The sequence below is a fragment of the Pagrus major genome, chromosome 2 (assembly GCF_040436345.1).
Source record: "Pagrus major chromosome 2, Pma_NU_1.0".
Classification (NCBI taxonomy): domain Eukaryota; kingdom Metazoa; phylum Chordata; class Actinopteri; order Spariformes; family Sparidae; genus Pagrus; species Pagrus major.
Window position 1 is genome coordinate 10,000,640 of NC_133216.1, and position 20,465 is coordinate 10,021,104.

At 40.9% G+C, this 20,465-nt stretch overlaps 3 protein-coding genes across 4 annotated transcripts; all 3 read right to left on the minus strand.

The window, feature by feature from the left end:
* Positions 1 to 24: 24 nt before the first annotated feature.
* Positions 25 to 5,522, minus strand: srsf1a (serine and arginine rich splicing factor 1a). Of its 2 annotated transcripts, XR_012180558.1 has the most exons (5): positions 5,040 to 5,522; positions 4,273 to 4,451; positions 1,874 to 2,046; positions 901 to 1,698; positions 25 to 446 (listed from the first exon to the last, which is right to left on the minus strand). XR_012180558.1 is itself a non-coding variant. In XM_073489516.1 (4 exons), exons 1-4 carry the CDS (start codon positions 5,225 to 5,227, stop codon positions 1,501 to 1,503), a joined length of 738 nt encoding a protein of 245 aa, XP_073345617.1. In that variant the 5' UTR covers positions 5,228 to 5,516; the 3' UTR covers positions 25 to 1,500. The 2 variants fall into 2 exon arrangements, 1 of the variants encoding a protein (XP_073345617.1); XM_073489516.1 differs by having other exon boundaries at positions 25 to 1,698; positions 5,040 to 5,516.
* Positions 5,523 to 8,399: 2,877 nt separating this feature from the next.
* aldoca (aldolase C, fructose-bisphosphate, a) lies at positions 8,400 to 10,117 on the minus strand. Its single transcript, XM_073487281.1, has 8 exons — positions 10,006 to 10,117; positions 9,690 to 9,901; positions 9,545 to 9,599; positions 9,299 to 9,459; positions 9,134 to 9,217; positions 8,864 to 9,038; positions 8,577 to 8,776; positions 8,400 to 8,492 (listed from the first exon to the last, which is right to left on the minus strand). The coding sequence occupies exons 1-8, from the start codon at positions 10,115 to 10,117 to the stop codon at positions 8,400 to 8,402; spliced, it is 1,092 nt and encodes a 363-aa protein (XP_073343382.1).
* Positions 10,118 to 14,387: 4,270 nt separating this feature from the next.
* LOC141012492 (ribosomal protein S6 kinase-related protein-like) lies at positions 14,388 to 20,388 on the minus strand. Its single transcript, XM_073485992.1, has 12 exons — positions 20,359 to 20,388; positions 18,942 to 19,193; positions 18,782 to 18,865; positions 18,633 to 18,701; positions 17,779 to 17,848; positions 17,227 to 17,334; positions 17,029 to 17,069; positions 16,919 to 16,946; positions 16,541 to 16,630; positions 16,184 to 16,272; positions 14,773 to 14,883; positions 14,388 to 14,678 (listed from the first exon to the last, which is right to left on the minus strand). Exons 1-12 carry the CDS (start codon positions 20,386 to 20,388, stop codon positions 14,388 to 14,390), a joined length of 1,263 nt encoding a protein of 420 aa, XP_073342093.1.
* Between the last annotated feature and the right edge of the window lie 77 nt (positions 20,389 to 20,465).

Below are 20,465 nucleotides of genomic sequence, written 5' to 3' on the forward strand. Positions count from 1 at the left end.
TCAAATAACGACAAACTCAAAGTGTCCTGGTTTGAAAATGTTTTATTGAAAATGCTAAGAGAAAAAAAAAGAAAGATTAAGCAAAGTAAAAACATACAAACTACTATCCCAAATCAAACCCTCATCCCAACCGCCCCAATTTATTATAATTCCTTCATACCAGGCATCTACGACTCCATCCTTTGATCCAACTTCCTGGTCCTCTGTTTTCGTTTTCTTGTAAAATAAAGCCATTACCACTGAAAAACTTTAAAATAGGCATGGGGGGGCCTAAAAAGATGTTGCTCTGGGACTCCCGTTAATTAGTTCTGAATTCAACTCTCATTTGAATCCTGGAAAACTGCTCCCGTTTCCGAGCATCCATCCTTTGCCTATCCCTTCCCTAATCGATCCACTCATCCAGCTCCAAGGATTGGGATCCACTGAGCCACTCCTCCAATCAAAACCTTGAAATACCAGGAAGAAAATCAGAGGCAGACTGTTAGAATAAAATGTCAAGATTTTTGGGCCTAATTATGTTTTTTTGTTCAGTTTTGAGCACTCATGTCAGATCAAAGAAAGAAAAAAAACGCCACTGAGCACAAAAACTCCCTGAAGTTAAAACATTTTAACCAATGAGGACATTTAAAGTTAAAAGCGGGACGCTTTAGCAACAAAGCAGTGATTCAGATTTTTTTTTTTTTTTTACATTTGACAGCAAAGATGTTACACTTACATCACAACACTTGATCTAGGACTGCTTATTCTGTCACAAGTCAGAGTAGCATGTTAAAAATTGTATATATATAGAGATATATATATATATATAACAAAGTACAGCACATATGGCTCTGTTAAATGACATGCATGATATGGAAACCTATCAAAAAAAACGTTCAATTTATGGAATATGAAGCGTACCATTGCCTCGACCTGATTGCTCCTCAATTAGATGTCCTATCCTGACCATACAAATGAAATGTGCTCCACAATGGTTTTATTCCAAATCACTTTAATCCTTCTCTTCAGATGTCTAAAGGAAGACACAAGGGTAAAATACAGTTAAGCATCGGGCTCCCCGTTCAAAACAGCCCACCCCCACATTATCCAATGAGAAGCTATTTCTTTTTAAAAAAATTAAACAAAGACAAAACTCATTTCAGTACTTGCAAAAACATTGAGTGCATGTAATAAAACAACTCAAGGTTTTTGAAGTTCAACACGGCACAATTTCTATTGCAAAAGTTGAGAGGACAGAAAGAAGGGGGGGGGGGGGGGGGGGGGGAGAGAGAGAGAGAGGGAGAGGGAGAGGGAGAAAACAAAAGGACAAAGCAGCTGGAGAGGGTGAGGGGAGAGAGTGAAAGAGGGGGGGAGTACATCTACATACCAAGATCATCCACAAGGACATCGGGACATGAAATGCAAAAATCAAAAATCAATTGCTGACATCTGGAGGAACTCATAAGAGGTAAAAACAGGAGGAAGTACATCAAAAGGGCAAAACATCGGTGGTAGAAAGGTTTAGGAACGGGAGCGAGAGCGGCTGTGACGAGGCGAGTAGCGGGGTGATCCTCTGCCACGGCCACGGGAATTGCTCCGGCTGCGGCTGGCGCTGCGACTGCGGCTCCTGCTCCGGCTGCCACGGCTTCGGGAGCGTGATCTTCCGTAACTTGGGCTGCGGGGACCGTCTAATTTCACACGAATGTAAGCAGTCTCTCCCTGGCAGACACAAGAGAACTTGACATTGAAAAGACAACATTCCTTCCTATGGTGGAAATACCATAGATGGACATGAGGGCCAGGTGTTGCTTCAAACATGTCAGCATTTCCTCAAGTACTCACCTCGACAACAGCAAAGAAACATTATCCATGACAATCAAATCAGTACACATACCTCATGTGAGCGGAATTTGGTGTTGTCCAGCTTTCGAACGGCATAGGTCATGTCTTCTTTGCGCACAAACTCTACAACTCCGGTTCCATCTCTGAAAACGTCGGCGTAGCACACGTCGCCTGCTTCGCGCATGTGATCTTTCAGGTCCTGCCAGCTGCCACTCTGAGGGAGTCCTGAAACACATAAACAAAGTTTTGTCAGCTGTCATGCGGTGAATTTTACAGCGTTGCTCATGGGCGAAAACTTGAAATGTTTGTGGGAACTAAAAGACTCATTTGTTTATTCAAAATCGAAACTGCAGGATTACATAACACAGGAGAGTTCTCACAATGCGGGAACTGGTTTAGCTTGAAAACAAGAAATAGTTTAACACTGATCGTGCTTGTGCCGTTTATTATAAACATTAGTATGAACTGTAGCAAAGTAACACGCTATACTGTATTATTTAGTACATATTATGTGTTACATTCGGGTGTTTAATGACATTTTTATGGTTTCTTCTATACATCTGGCTGAGGAAAGAACATTGTTCCTGACTACAAATAAAATGTTTTAAATAAAATTCATTAAAGTTTGGAATTATAGAGATCATTACTTCAGACTTGCAGCCACAACAGAATTTAAGGACACATTGGTTTGTATATTCATCAGTAACATTACTGTTAAATAACTTATTTACTTGCATTGTTTACATTACATTCGATCCTATTTACTATCACTTTACATTTTATCAGCATCTCCCTGCATTAACTCGCAGCCAAATCCACACTTCATGCATCAAATTAAGGGAGAATTACACTACTCAACATTAGTTAGGGATATTAGGATATGGGTGCATATATGCACATGCATGGATATGCAATAAAATACAAATGACGTGTTGCAATATTATTCACAAAACAAAAAATTCAGATACGTCTCAAAATAAACAATCAAGTGAAACACTAAATTATCCTAATATCACTAACTAATTTTGAGTCGTGTAAACTGACCCAGCCAAATGTGTTTAAAACATCCACATTTAATAAAGTCTATTTTGCTGTCGTATATGTGGAGCACGTCAAACAAAAACAACAACTGGATGGGACAATAAAAGGTTTTATCACGTATTAGAAAACACAATAAATTGATCACACTGAGTTTTCATTATTGGGAAAAAATCCTCCCATCATAACTTTAAAAAGCTGTTTAACTCATAGCTCACATATTTCATTTGACTTTATTTGCATATCCATGCACATGTATATATGCACCCATATCCCAATATTCCCAACTCATTTTAAGTAGTGTATATTTGTGCAGCAAGACCTTATGACTTATTGTTAAGTATTGCTACAGATTCTCTGGTTTGTTTGTTTTTCACAAAAAAAAAAAAAAGATGTGTCCTGTGATGCAATAAAAATATTTGTTTTCTTACAATATGCAAGATTAAAGTGATGTCAGTATGTTTGCAATTTTAGTTTTTATTTTAAAGTCTTAAAAAGGTGCATTATGCAGTTTGGGGGAAGAAATTTTAATCAGAAGAGAAATATCTTCATTTACTGATTGTTTTATGCCTCAACAAACTAAATAAACAAACTGTTTTCATGGCTGAAAAAACTGAATAAAGAAACTGTCCTGACTGAAAAGAGAAACACAATTTCATGCTGTTTTACTTTGTTTATATTTGGCGGACCCTGCCAACTTTCTAGCTTCAAACAGTGCTCTGGGAACATTATTTTCTTCTGCGAACAGCTTGTTTATACAGTTATAGAAAAGATTAATATTTCTGAGTTTGTATTATTACCTTACCGGCACTATGTAGTTTTGGAGAACAAATTTACAACATTAATGCGCTTATAATACAAGAAATATTTATCTTTTCTATAACTGAATAAACGAGCTGCTGTCAACACTGAAGCTAGAAAGATGGCAGGGTCCGCCAAAGCAAAGTACACCAGCATGAAATTGTGTCGTCCTTTAGGGTTAGTTTGTTTATTCAGTCGTGAAAACAAGACCAGAGTTTGTTTAGGCAAATCAGTCAATGAAGAGCGGCCTTTGTTATACAGATGATTATCAGGATAATAATCTGGATCACATTATTAGTAAGGGATATGGGTGCAGATATGCATGTGCATGGATGTGCATGGATGTGCAATTATAGTCAAGTCAAGGAAATGTGTCGCAATATATCCCTAACTAGCTTTGAGTAGTGCATTGAGTAGTAATCGTGACATGAACGTGTCATATCGCGCCATGCTGAGTTTGTTGTGAACTGATCGCACAACTACACTGCCTCTTAAAGTCGCACTCAGCAAAACAATCCTCCAGACAGCAGTCCGAGGGATAGCACTCCTACATTAACAACAGCCTGATGCAACAGCCAAATAAGTGAGCGAGTAGTTTTTTTGCACGCTTACCCGACACAATGACCCTGTACTCCGAGCGTCTGGATGGAGGGCCGTACCTCCCTCTCGGAGCTCCACCGATCCCTCCAAACCCGCCTCTTGAGCCCCTGCCGCTCCGGGGAAACTCCACACGCAGTCTGTAGCCGTCGTAGTCGTACCCATCGCGTCCATAGACCGCATCATCGGCGTCCCTGTTGACAAAACAGTTTACACCTCAGCACACGGAGGGGCTGCGAGCGTCAGACATTCACATGCAGAGGGGGAAACGCTGTCAGACGCTGTCAGACACTGTCAGCCATGTTAGCAGCTAGCTCGATCTGGTTTGCTAATCCGCCTTGCAGACGCGCTCACAACTACAGACATTTAGCTTCGATGTCTTTATATTTTACAGTTTGTTTTTCCATCAGCTGCAAAGAATGCACGCCGAAATGAACATTGCACGTCCAAGCGCACTGTTGTGAGCGCGTTAACTCATCTACAAGCTGCACACAAGACACGGGGTGTTCAAATACACACGGGTAAAACATGAGCGCAAAAGCGGCTGTGTGCAAAAGGTAAGAGTTTATAAAAAGAACTAGGTGAAATGCAAAATCGAAAGCAAAAGCACACAAGTGACGTTTCCTTACTATAGAGCTGTCTGCGTGGGTGACCGGGGAATAGTCTGAGCCCGCCAGTAGTGTGCAAGCACATGAGTCGGGTTAGCCACACAATAGGGGCTGCCTCGGCCCGACAAGCTAGCTGTTAGCCTAGCCTAGCCTAGCCTAGCTTAGCTTCCTCACCTGGGGTCTTCGAACTCAATGAAGGCGAACGGCGGGCCCCCTCTCCGGTTCTTCAGGTCGATGTCTCGGATCGTCCCGTACTTGTAAAACACGTCCTCCACGTCTTTCGTGCGGATGTCGGGGGGCAGGTTGCCCACGTAGATCCGACAGTCGTTGTTTCCAGCAGGGCCTCGCACGACACCCGACATGTTACCGCTAACGGTTAGCTGGCTTTCTTTAAAAAAAATAACGGTCCTTCTTCCTTCTCCGAGGTCCCGCGACAAGATGGCGGAGCGACACCGAGCTCAGGCTCCAGTCAGTCTTGCGGGTCGGGGGGGGAGGACAAAGCGCTCAAATTGGCGCCCGGTTTCGCAGCCGCGGTGTGCAAGAGTATTTACCGGGATCAGCGATGCTCTCGGCGAGGCGCCCTCCACTCCTGGTTTTTCTTCAGGAGCCGCACTCCTTTACCGAGGCATTCACGAGGACCGGAAACACCGCAGCCTCGGCGGACACATCCGCCTTACGAAATAGTCCGCGGGCTCGCAAGGTGCGGCGCCGACGCTTGTTTCTTTAAAGGAGCATTATGTAGTTTTAATCACACCTGACATAAACAGACTAAATAAGCAAACTCTCTTCATTTCACGACTGAATACACAAACTGACCTTAAAGGACGATTTCGTACTGTCTTACTTTGTTTACATGTGGCGGACCCTGCCACCTTTAATAATTTGAATAATTGGGTAATTTGCAACCGTAATCCTGTTTGAGTACTCGAATTACTTTTTCGTTGTAACGAGTATCGTTTTAGTTCTGCAATTCAAGTAATCCATTATTTAGTTACTTTTTCATAAAAGTAATCCATTACTGTCTTTTCCTTTCATACTTCATTCTTGAAATCTCAGATTTTTTTCTTTAATATGGCCCTAAAACTCTGTTGTTGCTTTTAAAGGCCATACGCACTGTAATCGTTTGTATGTACTGTAGGTATGTGTTTGAAAAAAAAAAAGCCAATACGCTTTTTCAAATTCAAATTCAAATTCAAAAAACTTTATTTGTCCCCGGGGGGCAATTCAAGGTAAGGCACGTGGAGCATTTGTACACAACACAACATTTAACAGATATACAGCACAACACAGAACAGTAAGCTAGTTAAAATAAAAAAATATATATAAAAATGTAAAAAGGTATAAAATATAAAAGATTATGAATAGATAATTGTCGTATTTTTGCTTTTATTGGTTCATATGTATTGTTCCTTAGTTGCATTTTTAAACATCATATACTTTCTGCCTCTGCCCACTTCGCTGTCAGACTGTTACATAGAATAAAGAGCTGTAAATGTTATATTGTGTCTGTCATTTCTATTATCACGCTGTGGAGTTATTGATTGTGGGCCGTAAAGAAGGCAGTAATGAGTCAACACGTTCAAAGGTGCATGTACAGTTGGCTACACGCTGTCTGGACAACATGCACAATGAGTCGCAAAGAGGTTTTACCGTAATATTTGGTATCTCCGAAGCACTATACCGCGTTACTTTTCTCAGCAATGCTGGTTCTGGAGGCCTTATTTTCCTCCGAGAACAGCTTGTGTATTCAGTTATGGAAAAGATCAATATTTCTGAGTGTGTGTTATCACCTCATTAATATTGTAAATATTAAAGTTCTGAGTTTGAATTTATTCTCCAAAATCACATAGTGCCGCTTTAATTAGTTGATTTTCTTCACAAAAATGTGAAGAAGTGCCCCTTCCTTTTAAATAAACAATAAAATAAAATGTCCAAAAATTATATTGTACCAACATCTCCAATAACCTTAATTACAGAGCCGGACCAATAAACAGTTTTTTGGGGCCGATACCCATATTAGGGAGTAAAAAAAATGCCATTATCGCTATATCGGCCCATATACACACATTTTACAGTGTAACAATAAACTTTATCGTCTAAAATGACTTAATTGAACTGAAACAGTAAACTCTCCAAGTTTCGTTACCTGCACTGTGTTCTTTAAAACCAAAAAGTTTACATATATCGGCCGATATCAACAACATAGATGCCGATCGAGATATATCTGATAGCCCAATATCAGCCGATAATATCAAACATAGAAGTAAATAAAAGGAAGGGCTACACATAAAATGTGGATCTGTAGTTCTGAATGTGTAGCTCACACAAACATAAATTACATATTTCAAGCTCATGAAAAGGAGACTTTTTCTGACTCCCATTATTCACTCTGTTGTTTTGTGAATAAATGCAATAACTCGTAAATAAGACGTAAGAACTACATTTTATTGTCCTCAAATAAACTGTTATACCTTTTAAACGTACTTTTTATTATGGGTGATAAGACCAGTCAGAATAAAATATAGACTAGAAAACTCCCTCTTGGTCATAACAAAGATAATACAAAAACATACCAGCCTGTATGTAGAAGTGTTGCATTGATAATAAGGATCTTTGTCAAAAGTAGCACAAACTCTTCTATGTGGCAGAACAGTTTAGGTGTTAAGTTTAAGTTTAAAGACCCCTTTATCACAGCGGGTCACTTTTTTTCTTAAGAAATATTTTTTCAGTGTCCTCTGGAAACAGTTTCCATTGTGTTTTATCTTTTTGAGCTCTCAGGGCCACCGTCTCTCCTGGCAATGAGACTGAAACATCAGAAGTGTCTGACATCAGGCTACCTGAAATTCAAGTTTTCAGGTGAAACAAGACTCCACACCAGACTCAACCTGAACACTGTTTTATTGTTTGAATGCTTACACTTGAACTATCAGATTATTACACACTGACACTATTAGAGAAGACTATTCAGAATGACAACACGCAGGAAATCACATTGTGCTGTAAGTTACTGTCGTGCTGATTGTACTTTCCTCCTCCTGCAAATTAGCTTGAAGGTAATTCTGATGCAATATTTCTAACTGTGCACGCTCACACAGAGAAGCTTCAAAGAGATACTCCCACGAAGTTGTACGTCAGAGATTCACTATTTTTAATCACCTTTGTTGTGATCTCTATCTAACATCATTGCTCTGCAGTTAAAATTCAGTTCACGCACAGCACATGGCGAGTTAGCATTTGTGATACGAAGCAGCAGATGCGGGGTTTTAAAGCTTTAATTGTGGCGCTGTCACAAGAGCGAACGGCTCGTCCATAACAAAAGTAAAGCAAACATCTCTCATTTCGATTCATGCATTAGAAATACCCAAGGCCATGTTCTGATTGTCCTCATTTGTCAAGGCAAGAAAACACGCTGTTTCATGTAACATCAACACGAGTGTCAGAACGCTGAAATAGCTAAACGTCTACATTAACGCGTCCTCCTTGTTATGTTAATGGGACAACACAATGCCGATGGACATGTGGCATCTCATCTACTCAGTATGCGTGACAGGAACCATAGTTGCGCTGGCAGGCGTCGCTGTAGTTATCACCGCCGGGGTACTTCCCCTGACATGCCAGACTGTTCGCCTGTGGACGGAGAGGACAAGAAACACTGGTTAGTGGAAGAGTCAAGGATGTATCTGCTGACAGTAACAGGTGGACATGCAGTACCTCTGCTCTCTTGATGAACTGCTCAGTGGCGACTTTCTCGTTCTCTTTGTGTCCTCTCCAGGCTCTGAGCGCAGACGCCTGCAGGGCTCGACCAAAGGAGAACGTCAGGATCCAGGGTTTGGCCAGAGGGCAGTTGTTGATGGCGTTGAGGTGGATGGAGGCCTCCTCCTCGCTCTGACCGCCTGAGAGGAAAGCCACTCCTGCAGGGAAGAGAAAGAAACATTTTATTCTTATTTTGTCTCTGCAAACTTCAAACACATCAGTGTAAATATCCTCTCCAGGCTTACCTGTGACCGCCGGGGGAACCGTGCGGCGCAAGGCGGTGATGGTTGCCATAGCAACCTCCTCTGGGCTGTACTTGGTGGAGCAGCTGTGTCCGCCAGTGACCATGTTGGGTTTGAGGAGAGTGCCCTCCAGGTACACGTGGTGGTCCGACATGGCTTTGTACACAGCAGTCAGGACCTGCGAAGACAGTTGAAGATTATTCATCCCTTCCTCTTCTTTTCATTGTAGTAACAATTTCACACACCCGTGCACAAAGACAAACAGAAACCCGCCTTCTCAGTGATGTACTGGCTGCGTTTCAGGTCATGATCTCCATCAGGCAGAATCTCCGGCTCTATGACGGGCACGATGCCATGCTGGCCGAGAAAGGAGAGATCATCAGAAAGAGACAAAGATGTGCAGGGAAGCTATTGCACCATGTCATACTGGGTCCTGACCTGCTGGCAGATGCTGGAGTAGCGTGCAAGAACGTTTGCGTTCTCTGCGATGGCCAGTTTAGATGGATTGGTGTCACTGACTTTGAGCACACAGCGCCACTTTGCGAAGACAGCGCCATCCTTTTTGTACTGTGCACAGCGCTCTGACAGTCCATCGAGGCCTACGGGAAGAGGTTTAAAAAACACATCCATGAGTTGTCTTGTAACATATGAGCAGGTGACTAAAGCAAAACTGACAGGTCTGACCTTGTGTGGTGGTTTCTCCAGAAGTTCCTGCCAGGGGGACGACACCCTTGTCCACCTGAGGAATGAGAAGCAGAGGATCATCTCACATATTTGATCAGAAAATCAACCTTAAGATTAAAAGGGTGGTTGTGATTTGATACTCCACCTTGACGCCGACCATGATGCCCCTGTCCCTGATCATCTTGACGAAGGACACGCCGTTATCAGTGTGCTGATAGAGAGTCTCATGGAAGAAGATGACCCCTCCGATGCAGCCGTTGATGCGATCGTCCGCACTGAAGAGAATCTGCCTGAACTGTCTGCGGTTCTCCTCCGTGTTCTCCACGCCGACCTGGGCCAGACGCTTGGCCATGCTGCCTGTGATGAACACATGTTGTGCAGGACGTTAGTGTGCACTCTTTGGACTGCTCTCGATGGCATACATATGTGCTCCAAAGTTAGAAAGAGAGAGTGCTACCGACCCACAGACTCGTCTGCAGCCAGGATGCCCTTCCCTGGAGAAACTATGCGTAGAGCAGTCTCATGCAGCTCCCTCTTCTGAGACTCGGAGAGTGTGGGGATCTGGTGCGTCATCCTGAGTGAGTGATTGTCCTTCAGCCTGCAGCCTCTGGTAGAAGATGTGACCTCATGATTGTATTATTCACACATTAACAACCACATAACCTAAGATATTATCCATCCATGAAGCTTGTTAAGACACAAAATGTCTTAAGTCTTTAGTCTCTCATATCAGCTTCTGTAGACACAGTTCTCAAAACATATAACCCAATCAAATGTCTGTCCATAAACCTTTGAGTGCACGACTGTTTGATAAAGGAAATAAAATACTGATTACTTCAATGTCCTGTAATTGTAGATCAGAGGAATTAAGCCACTTATAATTCACCAAATATCACCCAAAGTATTAAGACAATATAAGATATTATTATTAGTCTTTTTGAGGTCTGCTGTGGTGAAATTCACGTATATACACTCATAAAAAACTTGCCTAAAACAGTGACTTTAAGTATTGTTATGACATCTAATTCTTTTATATAGGTTAAATGTAAAGGGTCATACTTAATGCAATGTTTTTCTTCCATGTTGAGTCAATCTGTATAAATGAAATAATAATATAACAGAATAAACAATTTGAAATGCATTAATTTGATGTATAATACTACTAATAAACACATTTTGTTTATTAAGTTACAGATAGTCACATTAAGTCAACATGACAGATATATTTTTGCATTGAATATGACACTTTACATTGCACTCATCCAATAAAATTAGGTAGAAAATGTACATGTAGTTACAAATCTGAAGTCAATGTTTAGTTAAAATTGTTTTTTTAGTGTAGAGTCGCACAAGAAACAGAATAAAGAGGTGGAGAACAGATGCACAGAGGCCAAAAGTAAAATGAACACAATGATTTTTTATCATGTAAAAGAAAGGAAAACATGTCAGCTTGGACATCTCTGCTGCAAACTTAAGACAAAGCAAGTTTATTTATATCACACCAATCAGACACAAGGCGATTCAAAGTGCTTTGCAGGGACGTAGAAAAATAAGACAGTCAAACATTATGAAATGCAAAAAATTGCATTTAAAAGACGATAAAAACAAAATCAAGCAAATAAAAAGTTACAGATTTAAAAGAGGTTATGATTTAAATTAGATCAAATATAAAATCGACTTTAAATACTCAGTTGTCTCCATTACAGTTCTGTTTACATCAACTTGATGCAGGTGCAGTCAGGTGCAGTGAACAAAACCTGAAGTCTGAAAGTATTTTTAAAAAGTAATTAAAGAGTGGTAAAAGTTCTCACCTGACAGAAAGTGAAATGTGTCCTGTCCTCTGATGAGATGAACACTGGCGGAGACTCCCCGTCAGCTCTAGTTTGTATCCAGCTCAAGTGTGTCACACCTCATAAGCCTCCACCCCTGGGCGGCGCTTGCACACCCACCTTCGCCCCACATAAATTAGAAGATTTCTGATGAATCACTGTTCTATTTAAATAAAGAACGTTTTATTTTTGTCACGCAGATGTTTGTTTTTAAAGCTGATACGTCCTTTTAGCATTAATTCAGTCACTTTGTGTTTAATAACTCAAACTAGTGCTTCTAAACTTGCAGTGTTGATGTTAATAAGATGTTCATATCCGTTAATTCAGGTTTTCATACATACTATAGTGTTTTTTAGCTCTAGCTCCATATTCAGGCTGATTGTGAAATAATAAATGTATTCTGTCAGCACCCTCCTACGCCTATAGCAACCCAATTTAAGCGTTCAACCATCCCCCCGTGGCGTGCTATTTTTATTTTAATTAGTAAAAATGGGCCCTGAGGAAAGTTTCAAGTCTCCTGATGATTCGGTCGGCCTTCACCCTCCAATTCACTGGAGTGTTTCAGTCTCAGAGCAATTCATGCACTCGGTGTCTTCCTTTAAATTGTAAAAGAAACGTGTCAGAAATAGAAAATCATTTCCAGGTTCCACTCAATGTAAATGAACAGGCCCAAATTAGACCCAAAAAATTAGGTCAGCTAAATCATTTCCCGTTTTGAAGAAGGGATTTTCAACCTTTTTTCTCCCTCTGTGAGTCCCTGGCTTCTGTTTGAGAGCTCAAAAATATAGAAGTTAGTTTGTTTTAAAACGCTAAAATAGGAAATAAAATGATGCTTTTCTGCAACATAACCAGGATCATTCCCATCTTTCATGTCAAATCCTGATAAGTTTAAGTCCTTCTAAGTTAAAGGTGTCGAATTATGTTCCTCTGCATCGTTTCAGTTCAAGCTGCGTTCAGGAAACTGCATGTTTTCTGTTGTGTGTCCTGTTATATAATGTCACTGTTATATAATGTCAGTGGGACGACTCTGCGGCATTTCAGGGGACTCCTTTCTTCACTATTGTGGGTCAGTGTGCCTCTGAAACGAGATATGGGTCAATGGACTGCCTGCCACTATACAGCCACAACACAGACATGGTGGACCTGCCTAAGACAAGGGCCTGAGAGGGAATTCAATGTCAGGAGGCAGCGGGGAGGAGGAGTCGGTGCTCTCCCATTCAGCAGATACAGATCTAAATAGATACGTGGCTGCCTCCGCCGGGACAATCCTCTTTTTTTCCTCTGTTACCTAATTAAAAAGCATTTAATGATGATGCTTTATCTGGTCCTCAATTTTCTGTCCTATTAAGGTTGTCCTCGATGGGTTTGTGAGCGCTCCTCTAAATAGGTCGACCTACAACTGAAAGTTGGCCTTAATATATCCAGGTACAACGTTCATATGATAACTGATTTAGATTAAGACGTTTGGTCTGTTAAATACAACAGTAGAACTGATTTACTTGTCTCACAGAACCATTTATAGACACATTCAGATAAGTTTAATCTTTAGAGGCTGTTAACTTTGATTCATGATGGTGAAGGAGGATTTTAAAGGCCTTTATTCATCTTAAAGTAGATTTTTGTCAGCTTAAAAGTTGATATTTAAAGTTCATTCTTCACTTGCTGGTCAGATCGTTTTGTTAACTGTCATTTTCGAGGTTCAGGATGAACTTTATCGCCTCAGTTTTTAAGCCAACATTGACAAGACGTCTTCAAAGGGACTGCTCACCCCAAACCTGTAGTTCTCTTTATCCATCTAGATTTTCGTGGTGTGAATTGCAGAGTTTTGGAAATATCAGCCATCGCATAGCCTTCTGTCTTCTGTTGATAGGTAGTTACATAAGTCTTCTGGTCTTGTATGAATACCGAATCTGCTAGAAGACTGTGAGATGCAACTGAAAGCTCTGGAAAAAGCGAGAAAGTGGAGCTTGAGTCAAGATTTTCTTACTGTCAAACCAGTCCTCCATGATCATCAATGAAGTTAAGAGCTCTACATTTATATTGCAGTACAACAGGCAGCAGTATTTAGATCCTTAACTTAAGTAAAAGTACTAATACCACAGTATAAAAATACTCTGTTACAAGGAAAGGTCCTGCTTACTTAAGTAAGAGAACATCAGTATAAGCATCAAATTATAGATAAAGTGCCTAAAGTGCTTATTATACAGAATGTTCCATTTAATTATATTATTGGATTATAATTACTGATGTATTCATATGTAAGCATCACTAATGCTGAAACTGAAGGTGGAGCTAATTTTAATTACTTTATATACTGCCGGGTAGCTTAATCTAACTAATGTTGTCAAATAAATGTATGTGAGGAGTAAAAAGTACACTATGGCTTCCAAAATGTATTGAAGTAGAAGTACAACACTTGAGTAAATGTACTTTGTGTATAAGAAAACTCACATTTGTAAATGTGGACCCTGATTAATGAGTTTATTCTGGCACTCGATTTTTTAAAATGACAATTGCTGGACTCAAAAAGCACATAGTAAAGACAAATCTCTATTTCTATATATATACAGCCATGTCAGTTTGTGTGCTGTAAAACACAATCCAGAAGTTAATGACGACACTTAATAAAGATGCACAGAAATGGAACACTTCTCCCCCATTAACCGACTTTCTTTGGTAATAAATAATATCCAATAATAAATACAAGTACAGGTGAGAGCGAGGAGATCGAAGATAGACGTTAAGGAGTACGAAATGTTTGCTGAAACAATCGAAGCTCGAGGATAAGATACTTTACTGTAAATTAACAAAAAGTAGTAATAATAATATAAGGGTATCTCAAATACTGGCTCATGATTTACTGACGGCAATACAAAATGTGGCAGAACACTGGCTGCAGGACAATAGTAGTTAACAAATCTCTTAATAAACGATATACAAAGGGAAACAGATCCTTCAAACACTGAAAAAATAGAGTTTCTCATTCCCAGTCAGCTTCTGTATTCAGTCCAGTCTCATGCTTCACATGTCTGCTCTGTGGCTGGGCTCAGGTCTACAGGAGGAGACAGTTCAGTGGGAGTAGTAGGAGAATGAAGGATCTGATCACAGTCAAAGTTATCAAAGCAGTCCAGTGAAAGACCTCTCCTCGCTTTGGCTGCCCAGTCGGGATGAGCCCTGAGCTCGAGGATGACGTCGACGGGCGTCTTCTGAAGCATGAGAGAGTCGAACGAAGAGCCGCGAAAGAAGGCCTGCATCTTGAAAGAGTCCAGGTTACGAAGCCGGTTCGCTGGATTCTTGCACAGAAGCTGCATCGATGAAGAGAAATTAGAACAGATGAGTGTGACACGTCAGAAGGATCACAGAGTGTAAGTTAGGGAGAAGAGGATGACATTTACAAACCTCAGTGAGCAGTAACGTCAGAGCAGAGCTGAAGGTGTCAGGTAGGACGTAAGGAAAATCTATGACTTTGTTCAACATGGTGCTGTGGTCCGGCTCTGCAGGGAGAGGAAACTGCAGCAGGAGAAGCACAAACCTCAGTGACCAAGTATAAAGATGGACATACACCGGTCAGCCAAAACATCAATACCACTGACAGACAAACTGAATATCATTGATCATCTCTTTACGTGCAATGTGGGAAACTTTGGGTCCTTTGACACAGAACACCCGTCTAGACACCAGCACAGAACAAGCAGAACCCCTCATAGCTACAGCGCTACCTGATGGAGGAACATGATAAAGAGCTCAAGCCGTCAACCTCCAAAATATCCTGGATCCCAGTACAATCGAGCACCCATGGAGCAGATCGAGTCCGGTCAGGGATATGTCGGCATCCTTTCCTTTTCTTTTTCGTGCACTGATCCGCTTACTTGAACAGCCAGTCAGAGTGATTTCTCTCACCGACAAGCCGCCGCCAATACTGCACGCTCATTTGGCCCTGTTTGTTCCAGAGCTGTTTAGATGGCCGATAAGACCCTGACACACCAGGCCAACGTCAGTGGCACTAGTCGATGCGGTGTGTCCCGCACCGTTGGCTGCATCTTTTTGGCGGCTTTTTGGCCGATCGACCGTGTAGAATTGGCAGCAGTTCGTCAGTGAGAGAAATCGCTGGGATTGGCTGTTCAGGTAAGCAAATCAGTGCATGAAAAGAGAGACGGAAAAAGAAAGAGAAAGCCCCTTGAGCCTGACGCTGTACTATCCAAGATTTCTCTACACACAGTTTGTATATCAGCAGAGAGGTATTTCCTTTCAGGCAGGTGTAAAACGGACAAGCCTGTTGGCCGCCAGCTGCAGTCTTTGTGTGTCTTTGCACGAGCCGGGTACGCAACAGTCAGCCTTCAACGTCCTTTGAAGACATTTTGGTGTGTCAGGGCCTTTATGTTTCAAAGAACATCCACATGAATACCAGGACCTAAGGTTACCCAGCATAACACTGCATTGTAAAGAGATGATGGATGATATTCAGTATAACTGTCAGTGGTTTTAATGGTTTGGCTGATCGATGTGGATATAAATAGATACTTTATTGATCCAGAGGGCAATTAAGCTTCCAGAAGCTTATACGACATAAACAAAACACCAGTAAACAATATAAGAATAGAAACAAGAATACAGATTTAAAAGCACAGCAGTGAAATGACAGGGTAGCCGCCAGAACGACTGCAGAGAGCTGTCATTTCAATAGAGTACGGGCAAACAGAGGTAGTTCAACTGTAAGGTGAGGGTGTTAAAAGTAAGATTAAATTAAATATATTATCAAATACAAAAGCAGAATACAGAGCCAATAAACACAGAGTTGATGTGTCCTCACCTCTCCTTTCACCAGTGAGAACAACATAATGCCGAGGGACCACCAGTCAGCAGCGTGGTTGTACGGACCCCCGGCTAAAACTTCAGGAGCTGTTCACACAAAAACAGGAAAAAAACAACTCAAAAAGATCAACATTAATCATAAAATGAAAAGGGGGAAGCACGAAAACATGTAAATTGCATCACAGGTGCATCAAATCCACAACTGGGTCAACTGGGTCCAATGGGAGCAAAACGCAGGTGGGACTCTGATGTCGCTGTGATGCAGCGAACCAACACGCTGAAGCTCAAGCAGCCACACATGACACTCTGCCGTGAAAAATATTTTATTCACAAGGAAATTAAACCCAAATCTCACCCATGTACTGGATCGTCCCACATATCGTGAACGCTCGTCCTCCACGCTTGAGCCGCCGCGAGAGTCCGAAATCAGAGAGACGAAGGTGACCTGAATTTACAGAGTGAAGCAGGAAATGTTTCTGCAAAAGTATTCAATTCAAATGTGTTGTTTTATGGCTTATGCTCATTTTTCTTATTGACGGATCTATTGTATACGTATTGTTTTTGTGTTAGTTTGTGTGTTGTCCTTCATATGTTGTCTGCTGTGACCTATCTGACTTGTGCCTCTTCTTTAATTTGTCATCGAGCATTTGCAGAACTATTACTTAATCAAATGATCGCTGACTAAAATGTTTGTACAGACCAGAAGTACAAAATATAGACAGTAGACAGTTACCTCGATCGCTTAAAAGTATGTTCTCCATCTGAAAGAAAAACAGCTAAATTATTTTCCTAAAAAGTCATAAATAGAGAATAAATATGTTAAATATTTAATAAAAATCATACCTTTATATCTCTATGCATGATCCCTAGGTCATGAAGGAATCCTAGATGTAACAAACAAAAGACAGGAAGTGAGAATATGTGACATAAATACAAAATAAGGAGCTGTCTATGTGTTTGTCTGTGCCCAAACAGACAAAAACAAATAAAAAAAGTTCAATATGATGAACTCTTGATGCTTAACGTCTGACGAAAACTCACCCAGCGCGCCGCCCAGCTCTGCAGCAAAGAGCCGAACCTCATCCTCCCCAAACTGGCCCTTCAGTAACCAGGAAGTGTACAAGTCTCCAACGCTGCAGTAGTCGCACACTGCAGAGAGGACGAGACACAAACACAGAGAGATACTTATTATGTCTTTGAAAGCAGCAACTGAGCTGACACAAGGCAGCGTGTTCTGAAATAAAATGTCAGAAAATTAGGGGGAAACAATAGATTTTCTCATCTTGTTGCTGGGGAATGAAGGGAGGAAGAAATCAAGTCACAAACACACACATGCCTCTGACTTGTTAAACCTGGATACACTCATATCTGATCACAGTTGATGAGAGCTGGAGCTCATGCAGGAAGCTTTACCCATCGCTCTCATTAGATGGCAGTGTACCTCTTCAGTATCCAGCACTGAGATTTTTCTTTTTAAAGGATGCAGCAGTCGGACTGCGTGTTTGACCACAGGAGAAAAACTGAAAGAAGGGGAAGGAGAGGAGGAGGGAAGAGGGTTGAACTGTGCCATCGTTTCTATACTTATTAACTCACTAATGAAGAGATGGCGCTGCGTCTGCCAGCAGTCCTGCAGATTGTGGATAAATGGGTGTTTGAGCTGCCGCTGCAATGCAACAGTCAACACACACACAGAGTGAATATAACAGTAAGAAGTGGACAGGGAACTTCCTATAATCCATACAGTGTATATATAAAAGAGTGATAACCATCATATATTCAAATGTTACTGATTAATAACTGGAAATTTTATCCTAGTCTGAAAAACTCATGCACTGGATCTACAGATTCAGAGCAGAGAGTTGGTTAAAATGTAATTAAATGAAGAAGAGGAGACTTATTTAGCTTTTTAATTCTTTCATTTTAAAGGTAAGATATTACAGAAAGTCAGATTGCCTGTATTCAGAAACTGTCTTTAAACGAGCTGTCAGGATGATCATAATAATGTCATAACTATACAGTCCGCACTCGGCCACGCCTTGACTGCGGCCGTGGTTACAAAAACATCGGTAAAGCTGATGCAGAAACACGAGCGGTGCTGCCTGCTCAGGCCTGTGTGAGCTGACCAATCAGAGCAGACCGGGCTGTTAGTTACTTAAACGGATATATGTTTTTAGGTGTGTCTTAGGTGTGCTTCGCGCTGCTTCTCCACACAGGGGGAGAGCTGATGGTCATGTACTGCAGGTGATACACTGACTGGGGAAAAGTAGCTCATACAGCCCCACAACAAAAGACCCAAACTATCATAGTAAAGAGACAGTAGCTGCAACGGAGCGTTGAGACAGAGGGGGAAAAATAATACACCTCAGTTTAGATTATCGGCTTTTAAGCACAATAATAAGGCATTTAGTTACCTTTTCCCCACAGCTGATAACTTTACACTATGATACCTGAATGATGACTTCTTCTTTGGACTGCTCCACCGCTCCATACTTCAAGATCTCGGACTTTGGTAGAATCTATGCAACAACAAAAATTATCACACAAAAATATGTTTTAAGTTATTTACAGTGCTGTTATAATACTGATTATTACAAACCTTAACAGCATATGTCTTGTCTTTGAGAACGTCCTTCACTTTCAGGATGGGTCCATATGAGCCTTTGGCTATGAAGCCCAGGACCTGTGAGCACAGAAGTACAGTTCACTCAATGTTTCCACTACTTTGCTTTCTAATTCAGTTGGACAGTTTTGTGTACCTGGAACTGGTCTTGTCCAGGAAAAGTACGCATTGGGAACTCAGGCAGAAACACAGAGATCATAGACCTCTCTGTGACTGACGTCTCGGCTCTGTCCTCTGGAGGCAGCGGGAGTTTGGGGACGGCCGGTCTGACGTCCGGTCCCACTGGCCGAGAAAATACAGCCGAGTGTCCGAGTCTGTGAGTGATGGAGACCCCAATGTTGGACAGGAAGCCATGACTGAATCGACGCTGAGCAGCTGGTCCCTCTCTCTAGATGAAAAAAATAATAAGAACAATGCTTGAATGATGCTTTATGATCAGGAGTCAGATGCAATTAGGTAAAATGACCCAAATACTGCACTTAGTAGGGATGTAACTGATAATAACTCACTTCTCATGGCTGATACTGATAAGATAACAGGTAGTTTCACATTCTTGTATTTTAAAGTTCATAACCTGTAGTTTCTGCACACCTGAGGGTGAGAAAGGCTGGCTTGTTGACTCGATTAAAGCAATTTGCATTAAAGTTTTGTATCATTGGCTCCATTTATCTGCTAAGATTTCACCAATAACATAAAACTCCCAACATCGGGCCGATTATTTATCTGTCTGATTTATATTGTGCATCACTTGTACTTAGTTACACTTTTGTGGTATTTTACACGTAGATAAGGCAGTTTTTTATTTTAATTTTTTTGAGTAAAAGTCTTAAAGTATCTATTAAATGCACTTGAGTATCAAAAGTAAATTGCACACGTAAATGCTGCTGACATGTTAATGCATAAGTAACAACAGTAATGTATTATATGATAATAAAATAATCTGAAAAGAGCAGTTCTGCAGTTTGCTGATTAAACTTCTGCACTTTAACTTGAGAAATCTTTTCAATGCAGAACTTCATTTACATTTCTACAATCTTTTTTACTTATGTGAAAGATCTGAATACATCTTATAGCCAACAAATGCAATGCTGCATAATCCATTTACTCTATAGCTACTAATTATGACTTATCTGCATTTTTAAAGAGATCTAATAATAAAATTTGTATTGAAATTAAACGCACAAAATGTTAAAACATCCCATCTACAAATGAGACACATTTTCTATATCTTATATCTGAAGCTAATCAGCTGCATTAGTGCCACAGTCAAACCAAACATCTATTGACCCTGATGCTGCTTGTTGGAGGGAAGGTCACTGATCACTTAACAGCTGATCAATAGCTCTATTCTCGACAACAGGACCAACCCAGACATCTTGAAGCACGGATTGAATCCGCTTAAAACACGGATTTATTCACACTTTACGACCTTTATTTTGAAAAATCCCGACACAGTAACTTAATTGTGAGCCATTTCACCATCAGCTCTTCAGAAACATGGCATCTGATATTTTCTTATGCCATAATAATTATCATCATAAGCAGTCACTCACCTGACTGTGTCTGCTGATGTCGCTGCCCATAAATAAACCGAAGCATTTCACATTAAGATGCGTAAAAAGGCGTCGGATCGTCGTCGCGCGTCCTGCTGCAGCCGCGC